Source organism: Corvus cornix, chromosome 20 (genome assembly GCF_000738735.6).
Source record: "Corvus cornix cornix isolate S_Up_H32 chromosome 20, ASM73873v5, whole genome shotgun sequence".
Classification (NCBI taxonomy): Eukaryota; Metazoa; Chordata; class Aves; order Passeriformes; family Corvidae; genus Corvus; species Corvus cornix.
The window spans coordinates 10,122,150-10,145,120 of NC_046349.1; the positions used below are offsets into that span (position 1 = coordinate 10,122,150).

General features: G+C 41.4%; 1 protein-coding gene across 1 annotated transcript in view; it reads left to right on the forward strand.

The window, feature by feature from the left end:
* The first annotated feature begins 223 nt into the window (after positions 1-223).
* TAF4 (TATA-box binding protein associated factor 4) overlaps positions 224-22,971 on the forward strand; it is a 36,370-nt gene continuing 13,622 nt past the window's right edge. Inside the window, exons 1-4 of the mRNA XM_010396831.3 lie at positions 224-575; positions 2,525-3,613; positions 20,985-21,151; positions 21,914-22,033. Of these exons, the coding sequence (XP_010395133.2) occupies positions 260-575; positions 2,525-3,613; positions 20,985-21,151; positions 21,914-22,033 (1,692 nt within the window). The 5' untranslated portion in view covers positions 224-259. The remainder of the gene's footprint in view (positions 576-2,524; positions 3,614-20,984; positions 21,152-21,913; positions 22,034-22,971) is intronic.

A 22,971-nucleotide genomic window follows, 5' to 3' on the forward strand; every position in this document is an offset into this window, starting at 1 on the left:
CGCAGCCGCCGCGGAGCCGCCGCCGCCGCCCGACTCCCAACTAAACGTTTACAGCCATTTGCACGGCCTTTTATAGCGCGGGCGCCGGCCAATCAGCGGCGGGCGGAATCCCTGCCCGGCCGGTGATGTGCGGGCCGGGCGCTCGCGCGTGCGCGGTTGGGCGGGGGGGCCGAGTGTGAGCGGGGCGGGGGGAGGAGGGAGCTGTGAGAGGGGAGGGGGGGGAGGAGGGAGCCGCTCACAGGAACCCTCCGAAAAAAAGATGGCGGCGGGCTCGGATCTGCTGGATGAGGTTTTCCTGAACACGGAGGTGGATGAGAAGGTGGTGAGCGACCTGGTGGGCTCCCTGGAGTCCCAGCTGGCGGCCTCCGGCCACCACCACCAGCACCACAAGGCGCAGGAGCCCCTGAGGGCCGCTGGGGGGCTGCTGGGGAACCATGTTGTGAGCAGCAGCAGTAGCAGCAGCAGCCCTAGCCCCAGCCCTGGAGGAGTAGTAGTAGGAGGCAATGCTAATGCCCAAACAGAGAGCAGCAGCGGCAGCAAGATGGGACTGAGTGCCCCAGAGATCACAAAAGCAGGTAACGTGGGCAGGGGTGGGGGGCTCTGAGGGAGAGGGGCCCTCCCCTCCCCCCACTCCCCAGCTCCCGCTGCCTCCTTCCCTCACTGCTTTCCCCCCTTTTCCCTCTCTCCTCCTTCTCGTTGTGGCAGGAGCGGGAGTGCAAAGGGTGGTATCGATCATACGGGGGAGAGCCTCCCCTCATCATGCCCCCTCGGTGTGTATCCGCGCCTCTGCTCCCTCCCCTTTATTTTCCCTCCTCGCCTGTGCTTACTCGAGGGTGTTGGATCATGTGTGGGGGCAGCCGCCCCGCAGAAGGAGCCGGCAGTGCCCGTCCGTGACTCTGCCGGTCCCCTCTGCTTTTCCTGCCCTTGTTGCTGGAGTGTAAAAGGGCTCTGTTAATCTCGGGGACTGAAGGAGGCAGAGCCCACCCCCTTGGTCATGGCTGTGCCTCCCATGCCGCCTGTGACTGCTCCCCTTCCCTTTCCAGGGGTGGAGGTTATTGGGGGGATTCCCTCTTGATAATGCCGCCTTAGCTGTCTGTGTAAATGCTCCTTCCCCTCCCCCTTCGCTGTTGCTGAAGTGGAAGGGGGTGTTATTAATCATGACACCTATTTCCTGTAGAGGAGGAAGCGAGGGGGGATTTCAAGGGGAGGAAGTCCCTCAAAATGCTTCCCCCCCATATCTGCCTGCCTTGATATCCCCCCGCACCCCCTCCCTTGTTCCAGGGGCTTGGAGGGGGCATCCAACACCTCCCATTCCTCCTCTGCCCTCAAGGGGGGGTTGTCACAACGCCGGGTCCCGGGAAGGGGGGGAATTCAGGCCACAGTACCCCACCTTGCACAGCGCCTTCTCCCACCCGCCCACCCCCGGAGCTGCCTGGGAATATTGCCCCCTTCGTGTTGTGAGGGTTGCAGGGGGGCATTGTGAAGGCTGGGACTGAGGGCTCACTACGTGGGAACGGAGGGAAGCTGTTTTTCAGGGGGATTGAAAGAAATGTCTCCCCAGAATCTCTCTGCAATTCCTCCCCTCCCCCCTTTTTTATTTTTTATTTCGTCTTGCTGAATTGTAAGAAGATACTACAGACCCTCTGTTATGATTGATGAAACTCTTCTAGGAGGATCTCCTTGACCCTTATAATGTGCATCTCAGTGTCTGCCTGTCACTATTCTTTTCCCATTTCTGTCTCCTTAGGGCCAGAACCTGGACTGTGTGTGATTGTACTTGTGCTAACATCAGGCCTTATCAAGGGGCATGAGGATTATTCAGGACAAGAAGCTACATCATCTTGTCCCTTCTGAAAACCAGCTTTGCTTTTTATTTATTTATTTTTAACTCTCTCTGGCAGTGGGAACTTCAGATCCATCGGAACAAATTCTGTAATAAAGAAGAGGGGTCTTCTCAAAACAGACTCCAGGCTTTGCAGTACTTCTTATCTTGCCAGGCCAATGTTTTTCTTTCCTTTCCTTTCACTTTTCATATTTTGCTGTTGTTGAGCCTCCTGATCTGACTGACTTACTGTGTAGGAGACGACAGGATTAGAGAGTAATGTGTGCTGGGTATAGGGAACATGTCTTAATAATGTGTCTTCCATGGCCATTTTCCCCCCCTGCCATTGCAGTCCTGTTGCTGAATGGGACGTCAGGCTCTAGAATAGGGAAGAGGTCTTAGATGATCTTCCTCCCTTCCCTTGGTTCATATTAAATCTGTTTTCCCTGTTCTGTCTTACTGTAATGTCAAAAGCAGGGGTGTTACAATTAATACTGAATCTGCCACTCTTTGGTGGGAAATTGGAGGCTTTAAGATAACATCTTCAAAGCCATGTTCAGTTTGTATTCTGTCCTGTTTTCTTGGCTCCAGGCAGGCAGCTTGGGAGATGGAGAAGACCTGGTGATGAGGGAGAACATTCTGTCTTTTCTGGACTTCTCTTCTTGCTCATTTGCTCTTTTTAACCTTGCTGTTGTTTTGCAGGGGCAGGAGGAGTGCAGGGGGGTGTTATTAATCATAACACCAGGTCCCAGACTTCAGCTCTGGATGGAGCCACCACAACAAGCACCAGCACCACCACTGCAGCAGCAGGAGCATCTGAAGTCACTGCTGCTCCAGGGACCCTCAGTCAGGGCAAATCGGTGGTTATCAGCACCATGGCAACTGCCTTGTCCACCAGGAATGGCAAGATTGGGACCACGACAGTGCAGACTTTGAATGGGAGTAACGTGGTGATGAACTCTCACCACACAGGAAGTGCTGCTTTCTCTGGGACTCCTGTGACTGCCAACCCTGCTCCTGCACCTGCTGTTGCCCCTCTCGTTAACAATGGACCTGGATCTGTGGGGAAAGGAAACGCTGTTAATGCTGTTTTGCCCTCAGCTTCTAACACTGTCATCCAGACTTCTTTCCTTAATACTGCTGTGTCCTCTGCATCCTCCTCCTCGCCCACAGTGATCTCCTCGCAGCCACCACCAAGTGTTGGCGCCGGGGCGCCCACGGTAACGCTCGTGAGGCCCCCAATCCACACAGCAGGACCCACGGTGGCTGCAGCTGGTGCAGCCACTCAGAATGGGAGCAATACTGTGATCAATTCAACCATCAGTGTGGGGAGTTTTCCTGCTGTTGCCACAGCCACTGTGGGATCTGGAGTTTCTCTCCAGACGTCACTTGTGAACAGCCAGTCTGGTTCCTCTGTGCCAGCAGCTCCTGCCACACAGGTCATCAAATCTGAGTCTCCTAAAACTATAGTCCAGGCAGTATCCCAACAGCAGACACTGGCTACTGGTGGCCAGCCCAGTACTACAGGGGGTAACATGATTATTGGGCAAACTATGCAAGCTGGGCTCTCTAATGTTGCTCCCAATCCTGGTGGGATACCTCCTGCAGCTCCTGGCACCCCCACAGGAATGGCTAAAGGCACTGCCAATACAGTGGCACAAAGTCTGCCAAGGACTCCAACACCAACCACGAGTGGAATCAGAGCAACTTTGACTCCTACAGTTTTAGCACCTCGTTTGCCTCAGCCACCTCAGAATCCAACTAACATTCAGAATTTTCAGTTACCACCAGGTAAGTCAGAGGATTGAGGGGTTTTATTTTGGAAGTGTATTTCTTGCAGGGAAGAAGGAATCCAAGTAAGATTCTGTGCCATTTAATTCTGAATTGTGGAAAAGGCATTACATGTAACAATGAGAATGGTCTGATGTTGAGTAGTAGTAGCATAGTAGCATCCCACTACTTAGTGTCTGATTTTGGGTGACCAGAAAGTCTTTTCAGCAGTAATTGAAAATAATTCTGCCTGGTATCTTTGTTCCAATGTGAGTGTAGATGAAGCTGCAAACTGCCAAAGTGTGACAATGGAATATTATCCAATAAAATGTTGTTATTTCATTAGCACAAAAGACATTTTGACTTTTCAGGCGGTTTTGTCAGGAGTTTGTAACCTTTATGTGCTGCTCGGTTCCCTCCTGTCCCTGCGTGCCCCCAGTACCACAGAGCTCTTGTGAACAGAGAAGCAGCAGATACAACACAAGAAAACTACCTACTTTTGCTTTAAATACCTTCAAAGTGTGACTTAAAAACTCACAGATTTGAAGCTTATGATCATCTTTTTAGTCACTGGCATTCTGATACAAAAGGCAGACTTCCTATGTCCTTACCTCACCCTGTTGTGTCTAGGGCTGCAGCTTTTGTAGTAGCTTGTCTCATGCTTAGTGCTGAGCATCTCTGGACAAGGAATCTAGTCCTGAACTCAGTAGGTGAGTGAAAGGCAGGATGAGAAGTGTTTCTTTGCTCAAAATTGTTCTGCCCTCCTTAAATATCCTAGATTTGGGGATTTAATGTTATATATTTGCTATTATTTTGAATCAGGCTTGTTGCTTGTATCCACTTTGACTTTCAGCTGCAAATACTTGTGTGAACCTACACATTACTTCCTGTCCTCCTAATAGTACATACAATAGCTGGATTCTTACTGGTTACTGTTTTCAGGGCAGTATGCAAAGAACAGCTAATTAAATTTTGCTAGTAACGCTGAAATCGGTGGTGGTTTTAGTGGGTGGTCTTAGTAAAATACAAGCGGTCTTAGTAATAACCCATCTCTTGGAACTCCTGCCCAACCTCAGAGCAATGCACCTGTCACATAAAGTAGATCAGGAATTACGTATTGTGTTACTAAACACTGTGTTTTTGTGTAATGTGCTATCTGTGGTCTGTGATGCCATGTAGTTTGATGAAGTCTATCAAACATTCTGTGTATCCAAGTACTAACTGGTATAAATATTCCTCTTTCTTTCTTTTTTTTTTTTTGCTGTTGAAGATTGTTCCATATATGAGTAATTTGAATGACATGTTGCTAATTTAAAAAATAGCAGTAAAACTCAGATCTTGAAATCCCAGTGCTTGATATTGAAGCCTGTAAATTGATAGGTTGGAAAAGCCTTCTTTTATTTATTGCCATAATGTATCAAAGGATTGATCCAGTTTAGTCTATTGCCATTTATACCTACATTTTTTGTTAATACTGCATTATAAACCTGATTATGGGGGAAAATACTACTGTGGAGTCCAGTGGGACCTTTTTTCAGGTAGCTGATGTTTTCAGACTGCCACAGCATACTGAAATGTGTTACTCTTAGAAGCAGCATTGCCAGTCCTTAAGCAAAATTGGACCATAAATTGTTCCTTTGGAGTTCTTGATAGATCAAAGTAAAACAATACAGGTTCTAAGCACTTGGATTTTTATTAAGCACTTTTTTGTCTGTCCTACACTTAAAGAAATATTTATAACTTCAAAAGAATAAGCATGACTTAAGCAAGTATATGTGACTGGATATATAGAATTTGGAAACTGAGTTCTTGCATGATAAGACAGACTTAATATTGAAAAGGGTTTTTTTTTTAGTAGAACTGATTATTTTTCTTTTACATTGCTTTAGTTTGGTTTTTTTATACTTTGTAAAAGTACCCAGCTTTGAAAATGCTTTGCATAAACCATTTCTTTCAAAACACTTAAGAACTGATGGATGCTGGGCTCTTACAAACATCTCTCAGGCGCAAGGTCCAAGCACCTCTGCAAGTTTGGCCACGTGCAACTGCTGTGATCTTCAGCAGAGTGCAGGCACATTCATAGTGAAAGGAGTGTATGTGGCTGTGCTTTTGAAATTGTATTTTAAATGACAGCATCAGAGGCCAGAGTTTTGGAGGCAGTTTGGTAGTGTGAAGCTGCAGTGCCTGTGTGCTGTGCACCTACTGCATGCATCGAATTTGCATTCACGAGTTTGTTTTTAAAAGTCAGTAGTGTGTGCTAGTAAGAGTTTCTAAGACAGCGCTTGAAATAGTTTGAAATCATACACTGCGCACACAGCTTTTTACAACAAGAATTATAAACACTTAGAAAATTCTGATGGAAGGTTTGACCATGACAGCACAGGTTTTACAGTTATTTTCTTATCCAGAATTACTGTTTCTAGCTCTCCAAAATACAGTTACAATGTCACATGCATGGAAAGCAGAATATAAAATGTCAGCAGGAGTTACTAAGCTGTGACTTGAAAATTAGGAACCTTTCAAGGTTTCAAATCTTTTCTTCAAAAGAGCGCATGGAAAATAAACTCCATCAATGGTCTTTAAAACAGATTACTTTTAGAATAATACTTTGTATCTTATTAAGGCAATTGTGCAACAAACCTTGACTGACCAAATTGGAATGTTTGAAGAGCCAGTGGGCCATAATTGTTGTGACCTTACTGGATTTTGGTATGTTTCTTCTCCAAGGAACTGGACTATTGAGAATACCTGTGTATTAATGATGGTCTTTCACTTCTGACATCTTTGAGGAGAAGACTGTTGTGCTTAGTCTTTTCTTCAGGAGCCTGTGTTTGGATCTTTGTGCTCCAGTTGGACAGATTTGAGTAATGAAGGTCCCAAAATAACCCTATTTATACCTTCCTAGAAAAGACATGGAAATATTGTGAGATGATTCTGTAAGGGGGTGGGAATACAAGTTTATACAATACCTCCTTAAGGATGTGACACTAGTGAAACTGACTGGAAATAAATTGAATGAAGTTTGTTGTTTCTGAGCACTTCAGTAACGAGAAATGTATTACGTACAATTATATGGTAAGAGCTAGAAAATCGGTTGGTTTATTAAAGCAGTGAGTCAGTCTTCCACTGTTAGAGGTGCTCAGTAAAGTATAACTGGAGTTATGCCCTAAAATTTATCTTTTGCATTCTAAGACTGTAAAGTGTTTAGAAGTCATTGCTGACACAGGGTAGAACTATCTTGTTAAATGGCAAAACTTGGGTACTTTGAAACAATTTTTGAAAATCCCCTCTTGTCCAGCAGTGCTGTAGTACAAACGCAGCATCTGTGAGTTTATGCATACTTAGCAGTACTGTCAACTTGGGGTTCAAAGATGTGGTTTCTCTTTTTGCAAGTTCGTGTTGCTACTCTCTTCTGCTTTATCTTTATGCACAAACATCTCATAATAAGTTTTTAAGCCGAGTGCTTAGACAAAGAAGCAGATTGATGAGTGCTGAAGGTATCCGGTAAGAATAGTATAGAGCAGGTAGGTCTGGACAGTTTTCTCTACTAGCTTAGGTGAAATTGAAATCTAGAAACTTTCACTTCCCTCTGTCCCTCTCTTTTCTTTTACCTTCTGAGTGACTGTTAGTACTTATGAAAATTTGGTGGCTTGGCCATAAAGACTGGTATTTTCCTGATTAAATACACTTTGGTGACATGTAGTCCTGTTGAAGATAGCAGATAGGATGGCTTGTCTTCATGGGTTCTTTTTTAACTTCTACAGTCATGACCAGTTTTCCCACTAGCAGTAGAGCAGTTCTGCAGCTGTTGTAGAACAGAATTGTTTTGCCTTGTATCTAAAAATAAAACCTTTTTGATTACTTTCACAAAACTCAGTTGGATCTGCCAGTAGCTGATGATAGGGGATGAGACTATGAATTTCTTCATAGCTTGCTTTCTGGAGGGCATCTCATGTGCCTCTTCTGTGGTGAGGACAGGATGGGCCTTTTATAGACTGAGAAACTGCTGGGGCCCCTGTAACAGTGGAACATTCCAGCGTTCTGAAGTCTACCAGTGGTTAAAATTTACTGCTGGTGCTTTCCAGAAGCAAAGAATACCTGAAAGAGCATCAGTGCTGTGCATCTGCACATCCTGGAAGATGTTCTACATGAATATGCATGCTCAAGGTTTTCTTCGTGGCCTCAGAGGCTCAAAACTTCATTTGGTGTTAAATGGGAGCTTTTTTGTAGAATCCGATTGTTCTTTAGCTTGTGTTCACTATCCAAGAAGGATTTGAACTTAGGCCATGGTTATGGTGGCTTTAGAATGGGAAAACTACGTGAACATATGGTTTAAAGCATGGTTTTCGGTCCTTTTGACTTGAGCAGTCATACTTTTTGAAGCTGGAGTAACTGAAAAATAACTTCTGCAGTAGTTTTATTTCCTTCAGTTGGGAGTTGGGGTGGTAGGTGGTCGGGCAAAGGACAGTGTATAAAAATGGAGAAGGGTGGCAACTGAGAAGAATCAAATCAAACAATTTGTGTTACTTTTTTGTACTGAATGCCTCATTCTTTGGGTTGCCTTACTTGAAACATGTACCCCAGAAGTTCCCAAAGTAACTAGGATGTAGATAGATGAGGAAGTCATCAGAATTCCATTATATAAGGAATACAGAAAGGAACAGAAGAAATACTATGAAGTAGTGGAATGTGGTTGTTTCTATTTCTCACTGACTAGTAAGCGAGTTCAAACATATCCTCATTATAGTTTCCCTGTATGTTCCATGTGCTGCCAATATTATGCCTGTTAACTGTGTTGGCATGGCTCGATTTTGTTAAAAATAATGTCTGCAATGCACCGTGACAATGGGGGCTTCTTAGAGTACTTACAGTATGTTTTACTTTCAAAGCATTTTACAGACTTAATCCTTGAAACATGCCTGTGTGGTTGGTAAATAAAGTAGTATGAACTCTGCTTTAGAGCTGGGGAAAAGAGCAAGTTAGAGAAGTTCTGACATGCCCAAGGCCATGCAGGAATCAATATTTTGCCAGGATTAGAGCTTGGGAGTCCTATACTTGGCATGTAAAGCAGTATCTGTCTTTGTGGAAGATAACTGTGGATCTCTTCTCCAGAACTCTTCTGGGTGAGGGGTGGATTTTATGTTCAAATCATGCATCAGCAAAAGGAACATTCTGCTTTATTTGGAATCTGCTACATCAGATCTGCCATATGTCACCAGACTGAAAGTTGTGTTTGTTCGCATTGCAACTTCCATAACTGAGGACTCCTGCATGCTTGGCTTTGTACCCCAAAGAACCTGAGGCTCAGAGAGCTGTGCAATAGGGTTTTTTTGTTCTGTTAAAGAGTATCTTGATGTTGTGCACATCTGATAAGACTATGTCGTTAAGTGATGGGATCTAATGGGAATATAATTGTGATTCTGTTAAGCTATGAAAGCTATTAACTCTGATTACATATTGTTCAGTTCTGTTATGAAAAATTCTGTTCCCAACAGCCTTTGGAAGTGCGTGTATGGATATGTCTGTGTGATCTTCAAATGGTGATCTTTCAAATGGGGGTTTTGGGTATCCCTAAGCTTGTGATAAAGATTTGGTCAATAACCAGAAGTGATTTATTTCTTTTGAGCCGTTTTGCACTCTACAAGAAGTTACATGTTTTCCATCCCTGAAAATCTAGCAGGTTGCATGTGAAACCTTCTTGGTTTGAGGACCACAAATTTGAATGTTGTCCAGAACTTGAATCCCTTAACTAACACAGGATGCTGCAGCCAAGTTAGCAAACTGAGGTGAAAATGCATCAGTTTCGTGTACTGATAAGACACAAATTATATCACAAACTCTTCAAATGAAGTGTTTTGGTGTACAAGAACTCTTACTGTTGTTTGTCTTCCCTGTTTTGGAAAATGATATGTAAATATAATTCTAAAAAGAATTATGAAGTAGTTCTGGAACACAGTTGAAATACGGCTATTAAAACTATCTGGGTTCAAGGAAAGAGAACATACTGGTGTGTGGAAAGGTTGCTTTATGTAAAAACTCTGTGATCAAATACAGAGTCTGCTCAGAAGGAACTGGACATAGAAGTCACTTAACACATTAAACATCTTTTGTTAGTATATGCATTTTTTTGTCAGAAATATTAAAAATCAGCATTTTTACCTGAAAATAGCTACTCTTGCCAAGATTATTGTTTGTGTTGAAACTTTATGAATGTTTATAACTCTATTTGTCTGCCTAAATCTTCTTGAATTTGTTGTCATTGCTTCATGTAAAAAAACAGGGCTTTTGCTAGTTGGAAGACTGTTAGCAAGTTTAGCTTTATGTTAGGCACATAATCTCTTGTGAAAAAAAGATTTGAAGAGGTAGTGGCATGAAGAAAAGAATTTTGAAAATACTGTTTCTCGCAACTGAAGCCAATGATAGAGAGGAGATTTTAGTCATGGTTAATAGACAGTTATTTCAGGTGTATTTTGAACCCTAGAGCTCTGTGTGAAGGAAGGCCAAACTCTAGGGAGAGTTGCTCATAGGTGACAAAGGGCTTTTTCTTTACACAGCTACAGGTCTGTTCCTGTGTGCATATAGTTGTATCAGCCTTCTTGCATCTGCTTCCTCGTAAGAGAAGCAAAATTGCTGATACAACCTGTACACAGACCAGGCTGTAATTAAACAGGTATAAAGATTATCTGATCATCCATATTTCAGATTAGATGAGGCCTTCTTTTTTTTTTTCATTCAAGCCATGGACATGTGAATAGAGCTTTTTGGTTGTTTTAAACCTTCTAGGACAGTTTTACCTCAGCTTACCCTGGAAATTTTTATCCCAGTTCTAATCTGTGGGAATTTCCTCCCAGAAATGCTGGTTGTCTTCTGGAGGTGCAGGTGTCTCAAGGAACTGAGAGCCAGTATTTTACCACAAAGCCTCCTGTCTTGGAGTAATTTTCTTCAGCTGTCTTTAGCATAATATTTAATGTAAAATACAATAGTTGTCCTTGAGGTCTTATTTATGCCTTTAAGGTTTTTTTTAAAGTATGGGATATTTTTTCGTGAGAACAAAACGTTGATTATTGTTGCTGTATAATGGTATAGATTATCAGTAATCAAGAAAGAGCTGGTAATTATAAGGAATTGGTACACCTGCTGAGCACCTCAGTAGAGCTGTCTTTAAGGCGTTGTACAAATGTAGCTGATCTTTGGATCTGTAGCTGTTGTCAGACTCAAAATAACTTTTTAAAAAGATGAGTTTCTCTACTTAGATTACCAGTAATCAGAAAGTTGCACTTTGAACATCAAAGGTTGATTCTCAGCAAAATGCGTGAAATAAAATAGGTTAAATAGGGATGGTGCTTTTATTGTGTATTTGTACAGAATTTAGTGCAAGGTCCAACTCAGATACCAAACTCTTTTTGTGGGATTTGGAAAAGTATATTGATGAAAGTAAGTAACTTTTTGCCATGGTAGATCTCTGTTTATAAATTTGAATTGTAACTTATGAGTGCTGCATTTCTTGATTTTGATGCTTTTTCCCTTAAAATGCATTACTAAAATGTATTTTTTCGTAACACATAACCAGTACCAAGACAGGGAATAGCATAAAACTCACATCAGTGTGTAATATTATTTTACATGACTGACATGACTGTCCTAAGATTTGTATTGAATTGAGGAACCCTCTCTTGTAAAAATGGTCTAACTTATGATTGTAACTTGATTAATACATGCTTCCAGAGTAGCTGAACTGTTAAAAGCTATCACAGTGCTTTTGTGCAGAATAAAGCACGTGCTGGATAGACTGTGCTGACAGCCAGTGCAGTTGAAAAATGTGTGCTCTAGATAGCAGAGTATAAACAAAACCCAAGCAATGAGGTGTGGTGCCATGCTCGAGTCTTTCTGAGATGGTTTGGGGGGCAGCAAGGCTGTATTAAGTTGTCTGCACACCTTCCTTCAGTTTATTAATCAAATATTTCTGTAAGGGAGGGTTAGATTTAGAGCCTCTCTCCGAACGTAATAACATCAGGTGCTTTCAGCCTAAGTGGTGGTGTGGCGAGTGGGACCAGTTGTGCTCACATGAGTCAGAAGTGCCAGCTCCAAGGAGTAGCACTGAGGAGTTGCAGCACCTGTGGCAAAAGAGTCGATGGAGGAGACTGGAAGAGTGTTTGTGGAGGGATCAGTGTGGGAGAAGAGATCTGGAGTAGGGAGGCTGACAGTGACTAAACTCTGTAGAAGTTAAAAGACAAGCATGAGGTGTTATTAGTTTTTAACAGACATATGTGCAGTCATGTTTGCAGTAGTATTAAGGGTGGATTGGAAGAAGATAGAAGTGTTCATGCACTGAGCTTCAACCTGTTAGTTCCTTTCTTTCTTCCTTTTTACCTGTGTATTATTTGATTTTCTTTCTTTCCTTGTCCTCCATGGGGGAGGGGGGAGAAAAGGCACTAATTATTTATAAGTGTTAGTCATACCCAGTCATTAAGCTTAGTCATTACTCAGGACTGTGCATTTGATGGTTAGTAAAAATCAAAACGAAACCTGATTTTGTTGAAAAGCTTTCTAAATTCAAGCTTACAGGTGTGAAAATAATTCTGATTCTGTGTTCAGACTAACTGCAAAAGCAGAGCTATTTAGTAAATGTTGCTATCAGCCAAATGGCATGTAATATCATGTCCCCGTTGATGGTTTGTATTGAACTTGCAGGCGTAGTGTTTGGCATATTCTCAAAGCAGAGTAATTCTGTATGGGCAGTGAGAGAGGCATGAACTCACAGCGGAGGATGTGGAGGGAATGTTTCTGCTGAGGCTGCCTGGGGGAGCTGTCAGTCGGTGGAATTGTCCATTTCGGGTCTCCACAGCCCCGGGTGAAAAGGTGGCATCAGCGAAGGGTTTTCTCACTGCTAAAATTACAAAGAGTGTACACCTAGAGTAGGGTATTCACAGTGGGGAGGAAGTAAAGAAAAGTGTTCTTTATGGCTTCTCATGTGCTTAGTTGTTTTAGGCTGTTGTGTTCTGAAGGAAGAAAACATTGATTTAGAGCATTACTCCTCATTAAGTATTTCTGTACAGCCTGTGGTAATAAATGCAAAGTAACTCGGCCATTCCCATTTCTTCAAGTGCTTGAACAGCACTAATGTTGACACACCTTGGTACAGACAAACTGTCACAAATGAAGACAGGTTGAGTTTTAAAACTTCCTATTCAAAATAACTGATGTAAAGAATTAGTGACACTTTATTTTGTGTCTTCCTTTCTCAAACCCAAATCTGATTTTGGTATAACCACTTTGTTGTTTGATCTAAGTATATTGAAATTAATGGCAGAGCTAAATCTGAATTGCTTGGAGATCAATAATTAAAGCAATTGGTTTAGCTCTTGATAGTGTTTTTCTTAGCTGTTTTGACATCAGACAGATTTGTGTGATGATTGGGTTCCAATTTGACAGAGCACTCCGGTGTTTTGGCTTTGTATGCTTGACTAGAAAGGAATGTTAACACACTTTCAAGGAATATAGCTTTCCAGAGAAGTCAAAATAGTTTCAAATCACATTGTTGTTGAAGCATTTGTCAATCGTTGCTATATAAAATGATGTATTTCCCAGAACAATTCTTACACACCTTTTCAAATGAACAGGTAAGATTTTTTTCCATATGGGATCACTGTTAAATGCAGTGACTTTTTGGCTTTCCAACATTCCAACGTTATTCCTTTAACTATATTCTTAAAAGGTTTGTGAACCAATATTTTACAAATGATTACTTCTTCACCATTTAGACAGTACAGTTGAGTTGGGTTGTTTGAAACTGAACTTTTGCATAGTAAGAGTAAGGAAAAGCTTTTAAAATGAAACAGAGTTTTTTGTCTGCTGGCTCTTGTAAGAAAAACCAAGCAGTTTTTCATAATGTGAACTTTCATACTTGGTCTGTACAAAATGCACTTTCTGTGCACTGCAGTGAGGATTCTTGAGGATATTTGCAAACATATGTTTCACCTGTGTTGGCAACAATGATAAATCAGCTGTTGAAGAATTAATTTTCCTGAGACCATAATGGCTGTTTGGAGTCTGAATGTGCAGGTTGGGGAGAGTAGTGATAGCCAACACTGGAGTGCTGCAGTAAACTAATGCTGTACCAAAACTTGTAGGCACTGTGTCTGGGTAGAATTCTACTTTACTCCAGAGTGACATGAGTTGAAAAGGAAATGGAATTTGCTTTTGTAGTTCTTGTCTAAAACTCTGTGCCATGCCAGTCTTCACTGTGTGTAGTATTTAGTGCTTGTCAGGAGAGACTCCAAGTACTTTGTGTTAGAGATGCTCTGAAACAACACCTGACAGTCGTGCCATGTTTTTTCATGGTAAATTGTAGCTCACCTTCAGTGCAGCAGGTGCTGAGCATTTAACAGGTCCCTTTCATTGGGCACAATGTGTCCTATGTGCTCAGCACAGCTCTGTGCAGAACCTCAGCCTCATGGCTTTGGGGTGCCCATTACTCTGGAACAAGGCATGAGGGAATTGGTGCAGACTCTCAGGTTGCTCCAGTGTGCTGGACAGCTCTGTCACTGCCTGGCAGGGAACGTATCTACTACTACCACCTTGTGTTTGTACAGCCTGACCTCATCGTGCCAGTGCAGGGCAGCCACTTGTGGAGCAGCTGAAGTCTCACATAATCATGGGGTTGTTCTGAGCTGGGGCATTTGCTGATACCTCCTGATTCCTGCACTATGGAGACTTCTCCTTAGGCACTGTGCTTTATCCTTGTGGGGCTAAGGTGTCTTCATACAAATAATGAAACAGCAACGTTTGTTGATGAAACTTGAGAGTTTGGATTGCTGATGAGGTCAAAGGCTTTGGCAAGAAAGTTCAAGTAAATTTTTTCTGGACTTGTGCAGCACATGTCTCCAGAGATTCTAAGCACCTAAACTTAAGTATATCTGCAGTGGTGCATGTTTTTCCTCAGGTACAAAGTAGTGTGTCTTCAATAACATCTAATCCATGTTCTGTCCTACTCATCTTGATTTGTAATCCCTGTTTCTCATGAGTTGATGTGTAGATGGTCCTTCATGAGCTGCTACACATCTGGTTTGTTACAGATGCTAGTCTTTAATGTGTGTAAATAATTTAAATCTGCTAGAAATTTTCTGGTGTTAGGGAAGATTTCCTTAATTACCCAGATTTTCGTGGAGCTGCAGTGGTCTAGTAGACTTCAATAGGTTCTTTCTGCTTTTCTTGGGCTTTCATTCCTGTAGAGTAGGAGTTTGTCCTGGTGGATCAGTTACTGTAAGAGGAGGAATGGTGGATTGTTGGACAGAGTTGGTGTCGGTACCAGGTTATCTTTTCCTTTTCTGCAGTAAGGGACCCTGTCACACAAATCACTTATTCTGAAAGCTCTTCCTGTAGTTTGTATAGGCAGCTGTATTTTTCTCCACCTCTCTCTCTGGTATTCTGGCATTTTTGTATTGGAAAAATATTAGAAACTTTGTCCTTTTATAAGGGTTTTTTCATTCTGAGGTCCCTGTGTAACATGATCCAATCACTTACAGAGCATGGACTCATCCCCTTTGCTTTAGATGGTTTTTGTGGTGTGTGTGATAACTTGCATAACCTTACACACACGTTTACTTTCTGTTTTGTTGCAAGAGAATCTCTTCTGACAATACCAAAAGGATACTTTCATAAAGCTTTCTCTTGCTAGTATGGCACAGCCCATTTAGGATTACTGTCAAATTTTTCTGCCATGTCAAATGTTTGCAGCATCTTGCCACAAATGAGTGTGTGCTCAAGAGCTTAAGGCCCAAAGGGCTTTGACGTGAAGATAACCTCTTAGTGAGCTTCCCTGGCAAATCTAGTTAGGATTTGAAGATTTGTCAGACGTCAGTGGACTGTATGATCAATAACCTTCTTTTCTAGAGGTGTTTGTAAGGACTTTGATTTTCTGCGTCAGAAGCATCAGTTCTCTGGTTATTCTTTCAGGCTTGGACATTCTTTCTGAACACCAGCATGTGTGTCTATTGATTCCTTGCTGCCTAACAGTTCTCCCTGACCCCAGTTGTTTTTTCTTGGGAAGTTTTTCAGTTACTTTTTTATATTAAGAAGAGAACTTCTTCAGGAGACTAGAAGAGGATATTCTCCGTGCACTTTCAAGATATTATATCCATTAATTCTTCTGTCATGTCTCAGAAAAAAAACCAACTTACTAGAAGTCTAGGTTCTTAGTTCTGACTTGATCTGGATTAACCATGAGCTATATTGTGAGTAACAAGCAAAATCTGCAAGCTTGAACCTTCTGTTCTTCTGTTCAGTGTCTGCATCAGAAAGAGAGATGATGTCACTTGGGATTGGATAGGATCCTGTGCAGGGTTTGTGTTTCACAGGCAAGAGTTTTGTCCTTGCACACTGGTAAGCCAGTGACAAGCGTGGGCACACCTTGCTGTGTCCTCTCATTTAGGTGCTTGCTGACTGGAGATGGAGTCCTTCAGTGTGTCCCCTGTGGTATGAATGGAGTTCCTGAGACATGGAGCAGCATCCTGAGAGGTGGCACCGGGATATGCTGCTGTTGGAGTGGCCTCCTGTTGGGTGTGGCTGTCAGAGGGGACACTGCTGGACTGTGCACTTCCTAAGAACACTGATCTGAAGGTGCCTGCTGTATCTGCAGATAGTTTTATCTCCCTCACTGGGAAGTCCAGCTCCTGTAAATGTTATTAATCAAGATTTACCAGTGAAAACTGATAATAAAACAGGAAACCGTTTTGGTTTGGTTTATTTTTTGGATGTAGGGGTACTCTAGCAACAAAGTTGTATGTCTTTGGAATTACACAGATAATCAGAGTGGTCTGCAAAAGCTACAAAATATATTATTAATCTTCCTTATCGTTCTGTTAAATTTTTTCTCTAGTCTTTGTTAAGCCATGTTTCAAAGAAAATGGGAAGAGGGAAGCATTAGGAAAAAAGTCTGGTTTGTGTTTTTCTGATATGTCCTATGGCCAGAGCTCTTCACTTTTTATTCCAGTGCATGATTTTACACATTTTATTAATTGAAAAAACACCAACAAAGAAAAAAAACCCCAAAGCACAACACTTTATAAATGGAAATGTCATTAGCAAATGGGAATACAAATAAGCAAGAGGCAAAGACAACACTGTAGAATCATGCAGCTACATCATATAATGATGGCATTTTCCATCCCAAACAGTCTTGTAAACAGGAGTGGTCTGGGAAGGTCTCCACAGCAAGCAAACATGAGGTGACCATTGTGTGCTGGTCAGGAACACAAGTCTTTTTGGTATCAGGAACAGCCAACTGAGTTTTGTTAATCCTTCATTTGGATTGAATTGTTTAATTCAAACTGAAATATGAGCGTCTTTCAGGATTCTCTTAAGCCTCTAACTTCTAACAAAAATGGTAATTAATTTTAATTTTAATTAGTTTTTTTAATGAGAGACTTGGAAAGAATTCTTGAATGTTTGCATTTTTAATAGTGAATATGATTTTAGAGTACACGTGATCAGACTTTCTAGGGAAAAGAAGGCGGAGAGATACTTAAAATGGCCAAGTTTTATTGTCACCTTTTTCTAATTGAATGTTTTCAGTGATCTTTATTAGCTGTTTGGTCTCAAATAGTAATTAATCCATTAATCCAGGAACAAAAACCTGGTGGATAAAACAGAAAGATGTTTTTCATCTTTATATATGTTGCTGAATTTAATTGAAACAGTGAGATAAGTTACACAATTCTAGCTGTCTGCTAGTGCCTGTAGTCACTTCTGACCTGGTTCATTCAGCATTTGCAGCCTTATGCATTGGGGTTTGAGGTTATGATACTTACCTGTATTTCAATATTTAAAATATAAGTTCTGGAAAGAAATTTCTTTTTCTACATATGCGGCTGTCAGCCCTTCCTCTTCTCCATTGTCACAAATTGTTAACTGACGTTCATGTGTGGATGGAGAGAGGGGGTGTTACAGTGCAACAGTGACTTTGTTTAGAAGTAGGAGATAAATGGGACTTTGTTTTTAATTCTTAATCGAGTTATCTCCAATGACCCTTCTGAACTTCACTGAAAATCCACTTAATGCCAACTTGGGTATAGTTTTGGGTTAGTGAGTTCGTTTTTTAGCTAATTGGGTTGGAAAAGAGTCTGTAATTGGGCTGGGGGGAGAGAAGCTCAGAGAACAGCTCCATCTCCCTTTTTAAAGAATTCCCATCAAGGCAAGGCTGGAGGGGTGTTTTGTGTTCAGTCAAAACTTCCTTGCCTGTAGTACTGGAGAACTTCTGCACAGAATTTTCAAGTTCATCACATTCTGAATTTTTATGCCTTTTCCAAAATCACCCATACACCAACAAGCTAACGTTCCAAGCAGGTAAAATTTCTCGTATCATCATACTGCGATTAAAGTTTATGCAAGACTAGTCAGATGGTAGTAATTGTCTTTATGTTTGTATGTAGCCCATGTGTACAGGAATTTATCAGTGGTAGAGCCTGATTTAATGACATGTTAGAAACTATATAATTGAAAATAACTATGTATCAAATTTGAGTGGGAATGAAAGAACTATTTAAATAGGGACAGATATAAATGTGGCTTTGTATGAGTTACTTTTTTATTATGACTTCAATACTTGAAAGCAAGTACTTCAGACTTCCCATAGTTAGAAATCTAACAGGGTAGTGCTTAGAGTCAGGGTTTGAATTACAAATGACTGTTTTGTCTGTCTGCTGCCAAAAATTGAACTTTCTTGATATGTTTTCCAAAGCTCACATTAATATGCTTTTCAACTGTCTGTTTGAGCAGTTGTGCTATGTTAATGTGTAGGCATGTTCTAATTTTGCATGTAGCTCAGGGAGAATATTTCGTTGTTCAGATGTTGTGCTTGCACTTCAGGGGTATTGAACCTTCACATTGTGGTTTTTTCCCCTCTTTTCTCTCTCCTCATTCATATTTTGGGGAGCAAAGCAGTAAGTTGACAGTACTGCTGTGCAAGGGGTGTTTTGGTGTGTGGTGCAGACACATTGCTGAACCTGATGTGCGTGTTGAGCTGGAGACAGGAACAGGTACCACAGAGCTCTGGGCTGTATCTATATTTACAGCATCTGCCTGATGCTGTAAAAGTTCTCAAGTGCAGGTGAGGTGCCTTGGCTTGGTGCTTTCAAATAACTTCAGTCACTTTTGAGACTGAGAAAGATGTTTAAACTCACCCCCCATCCAAAACTAGGCTTAGTATTTCTAATGTTGCTTCTGTAAGGAAAAAATATATAACTCTTTAAAGAATTTGGGTGGTACGTTAACTTTAGGATATCCTAGGAAACCCTCAAACTGGTGAATTTTAGGAAGAAGAGTTTGTTATGGGCTGTCAGTATAATTCTGTGGTATTTAAGGACTTCTGAGAGCATGGGCATTGGTAATTGCATGGGGCCTTTTCAATTGCTAGAAACTAAATAGTACTCAACAAGCCTTAATATTTGATGTTGACTTGAAAATAGCTCCTCTAATCAGATTTCCACTGTACCAATGATTTCAGTTATACTAATATTGAAGATTTCCCCTGATTCAGCGTTTAGCTGCTTCAGCTGATGACAAAAATGGGCAATGTGAGTTCATTTCCCAAGATTTTATGTTTGCACTTTGAAGAGGATGCCAGGGTCTGTTTGTGCAGGAATGAGGTTGATGTAGTAGCAGGTCATTCTCTAGTCTTTAAAATGTTCAATTTCTCTGCCTTTTGTCAGTAGCCCCCTACCCACAGTGTGAGGCTGACGGTGAGAAAATAATGATGTTTCTAATGAGCAGCCCACAGGATTAAGCTCTGTGTTCACTCTTAAGGTCTTTAAGTTCTCATAAGATGTGGTGGTGGTGGTGTGTACCTTTAAAGGAAATACTTCTCTGTCCATAAGTTACAGAAGCAGACACCTTACTTTTTGGAATGGCTTGGAAAATAGTTTTTTGGACCTGACAGCTAAACAAAGAGTATTTATTTCTACAGTCTGAAAGATAATAAATAAGTTTCTCCCCCTCCTCCTTTCCTACAGAGGAACACTTTGAGGATATTTGTTTCCAGATATAACACTTGTCCATAGCACTTTGTGGGTCTCACCTTAACACTTTTAAGTAAGTTGTGATGGAAAGTCACCTTTTGGATGTAAACTAGTTTAACATCTCTGTGTGACTCTGCTTCATTAAAAGAGAGTTAATGTAGAGAACATAAGGAAAAAATTAGGGGCAAATCAACTAAGGCTTTTCTTCTGAACTCATTTTTATAGAAACCCGTATATGAATTTTTGCAGTTTACTTGTAAAACTGTCCAAGAAAACTGTTTAAGGCATTGTCTGTAAACATTTCAGCACTTCTCTAGGATAAAAAAGCAAATAAAAGCTTGATTCTTTTGAAGTAGTCATGCTCTGAGATGCAATAGACCACATCTCCAGATATTGTTGGGGAGTATGTATGGGCTTTTGATTCACTGAACAACACTTTAGAAATAACTTTCTGATTTCACTAGTGCCTCTTGATTTTCATGGTGAAGGTTCTTCCTGTAGTTGCTCAGAAAAGCCAACTAATTTTGAGTGCCCAGTCTCCTTAGGTGGCTTTTTCAGAACTGATGAGGTCCTGAGGCTCTCAGGGACTGAGTGAGGCGTGCTGAGTGAAGGAGCTCTTGGCAAACAGTTCATGTTGTCCAGATCCTGTTTGTGCCTTCAAGGAAGAGAGAGTCTCATCTGAAAATCTGCCTGTTAAAATCTGGTTCCCTATAGCTACCCAGTGGGGTTAAGTGTATTGATCTGAGTGACTGAGCAGGGAATGGCTTCCTCATTTCCCTCTCTGTTTTATTTTTCATTTGGGGTGTAACATGGCACAGTGCAGTCTGTTGCTGATGCACATGAGAGAGATTATGATTTTATAGCCACTTTCATTACTAAATTGGTTATGGGAAATTAATTTAGAACTTAGACAATTGTGTTGCTGTTGATGGTGAAGCCTAGGTTTAATTATTTTTCTTCCCTTCTTAAAGACAAACTATTAGGAATTTTGCCTAACGGCAGGATTTTCTTGTATTTGTAGTGTCTCACAAAACAAATTTCTTAGTAAAGAGCAGGTAGGATTTTCACAGGATTGCTCATTTTAACTTTTAGTCACATGGAATATTTGTGGTTGGGGCAGATAACTCATTGTGTTCTGATGCACACCATACTGAGCATTTAGATAGAGTATTTCTGAAATTAAGCCATTCTATACAAAATGCTGTAATGCAGCTGAGTATTTTGCTTTTATTCTAAACCCCTTTTGTTAGCTGCCTAGTCCTTCAGTGGTACATTAATTGCATATGTACCCAACTTGGATTAAAAAAAAACAAACAGAAAAATATGTTCTTTGATATTTGCAAAGGATGTGTGTTCCGTGACCACTCTCTGTTTTGCAGGCATGGTCCTCGTGCGCAGTGAGAACGGGCAGCTGCTGATGATCCCCCAGCAAGCCTTGGCGCAGATGCAGGCACAGGCACATGCCCAGTCTCAGCCTCAGAACACTCTGACTCCTCGTCCTGCTACACCTACCAGTGCACCCCCAGTGCAGATATCCACAGTGCAGGTCAGTCCAGGAAGTTGTGATGTGAAAAACTGTAGGATTTATTTTTGTTCCCTGTGAAGAATACACGAGAAAGTGAGGTGTGATGTTAGTGATTTGAAGAAACTGTAGATCTAACTGGGGATATACAGACTTTTTATAAATTCATAGAATCACAGAATTGTTTGTGTTGGGGAGGTGTTGGAAGGGATCTTAAAGCTCATCCAGTTCCTGCCATGGGCAGGGCCACCTTCCTCTAGACCAGGTTGCTCCAAGCCCTGTCCAGCGTGGCCTGGAAGACTTCCAGGAATAGGGAGTCCACACCTCTCTGGGCAACCTGTGCTGGGGCCTCATCACCCTCACAGCCAAGAATTTCTTCCAAATACCTAATCTAAATCTACTTTCCACATGGCATAGGCATTGCATTTTGTTCCTAATTCTGTTACAGCTTGGCCGTTACTCATCAAAAATATTTTTACATATCTGAATCTCATTAAGCTTAAGACTTTGATATAAAGAAGACCATATATGGTTAATGTGTACAACTCTTCTCCCCAAAATAAATATAAGGAAAAAAAAAATGGATATGGATATAAGTACACTGAGATTTTGACAGTTGCATCAGGTTCAAGACTGAAAATCCTTCTCAGAGTTTTCTAGTGGTTCAGATGCATTCTTTGATATCTGTGATAATGGTAACTCTGCAGAATCAGAACACTAGATAAAGTAGATGGTATTCAACTATGGGCACTGATGTGTTTGTGGTTTTTTTTTCCTCTTCTCCAGGCTCCAGGAACGCCCATTATTGCACGACAGGTGACACCAACTACTATCATCAAGCAAGTGTCTCAGGCTCAAACAACAGTGCAACCCACGACAACGCTACAGCGTCCCCCGGTTGTGCAAGTAAGTGTGTAGGGAAGTAATGTGTGTGTGAGACTGCCAGGCACACGGGAAATGCAATTGCTCAGTGCAGGGAAGAAATACCTTCTGGATTAGCCTTTCTAAAACATCTGCAGGTCTCAGTGTATATTTTGGATGTACAGGTATAATTTTTTATAAGTATATTGTTATTATTTCATATTATACCTATACATATCTCTATTTAAAGGTATCCTGTTAGTAGTTTATATAATCACATAGCTGGCTGAAATAAAATACTTTATCCTTTTTGCCTTAAGAAAGTGACAAGAATTCCCTTTGGATTTGGGGCTGTGGTGTTATTCCTGTGATGAATCTGCAGCCCTCTGAATTCTGCAGCAAAATTTACAATTGCAAAGATGACTGCACTGGCAGCTTTCTCTTCCCCAAGCCTTCTCCCTTTCACATGAGTCTCTGCTTTGGTCTGTGTCCTTCTGGAGTCTGATAACTCAAGGATAGACTGATGTCAGTCTGGGCTTGCTTGGAAATTTTTTTTTGAGATACTGAGAGTTTAAAAAACACGGCAAGAATGTGAAATTCTCCACATGGCTTCCAGGCAGCAGTGATACAATATGATTGCTGTCGCCTAATCTGTCTGATTGTGCTTTCTTCATCCTTTGAGTAGACAGGATTAGAGAGTTTTAATTTAAAACATGCAGGTTTTGCTATGCATCCAGTTAACCTTTTTCCCCTCAGAGAGCCTTTCCCTGTCCCAGTGATCTTTCTAGATCTGAGAGTTAATTTACCTAACTGAGTCTCCTGAATTTGCACTGCTGTTATACAGGACAGAAAAAAAAAAAAAATCATTCCATCTGCATATTTTGTGCTGTAATGAGCACACCATGGACTTCATTTATCCTGATTTCAAAAAAATGAGACAAATGAAATCCTTGTCTCCCTTAGTTTCTCTGAAAATACCAATA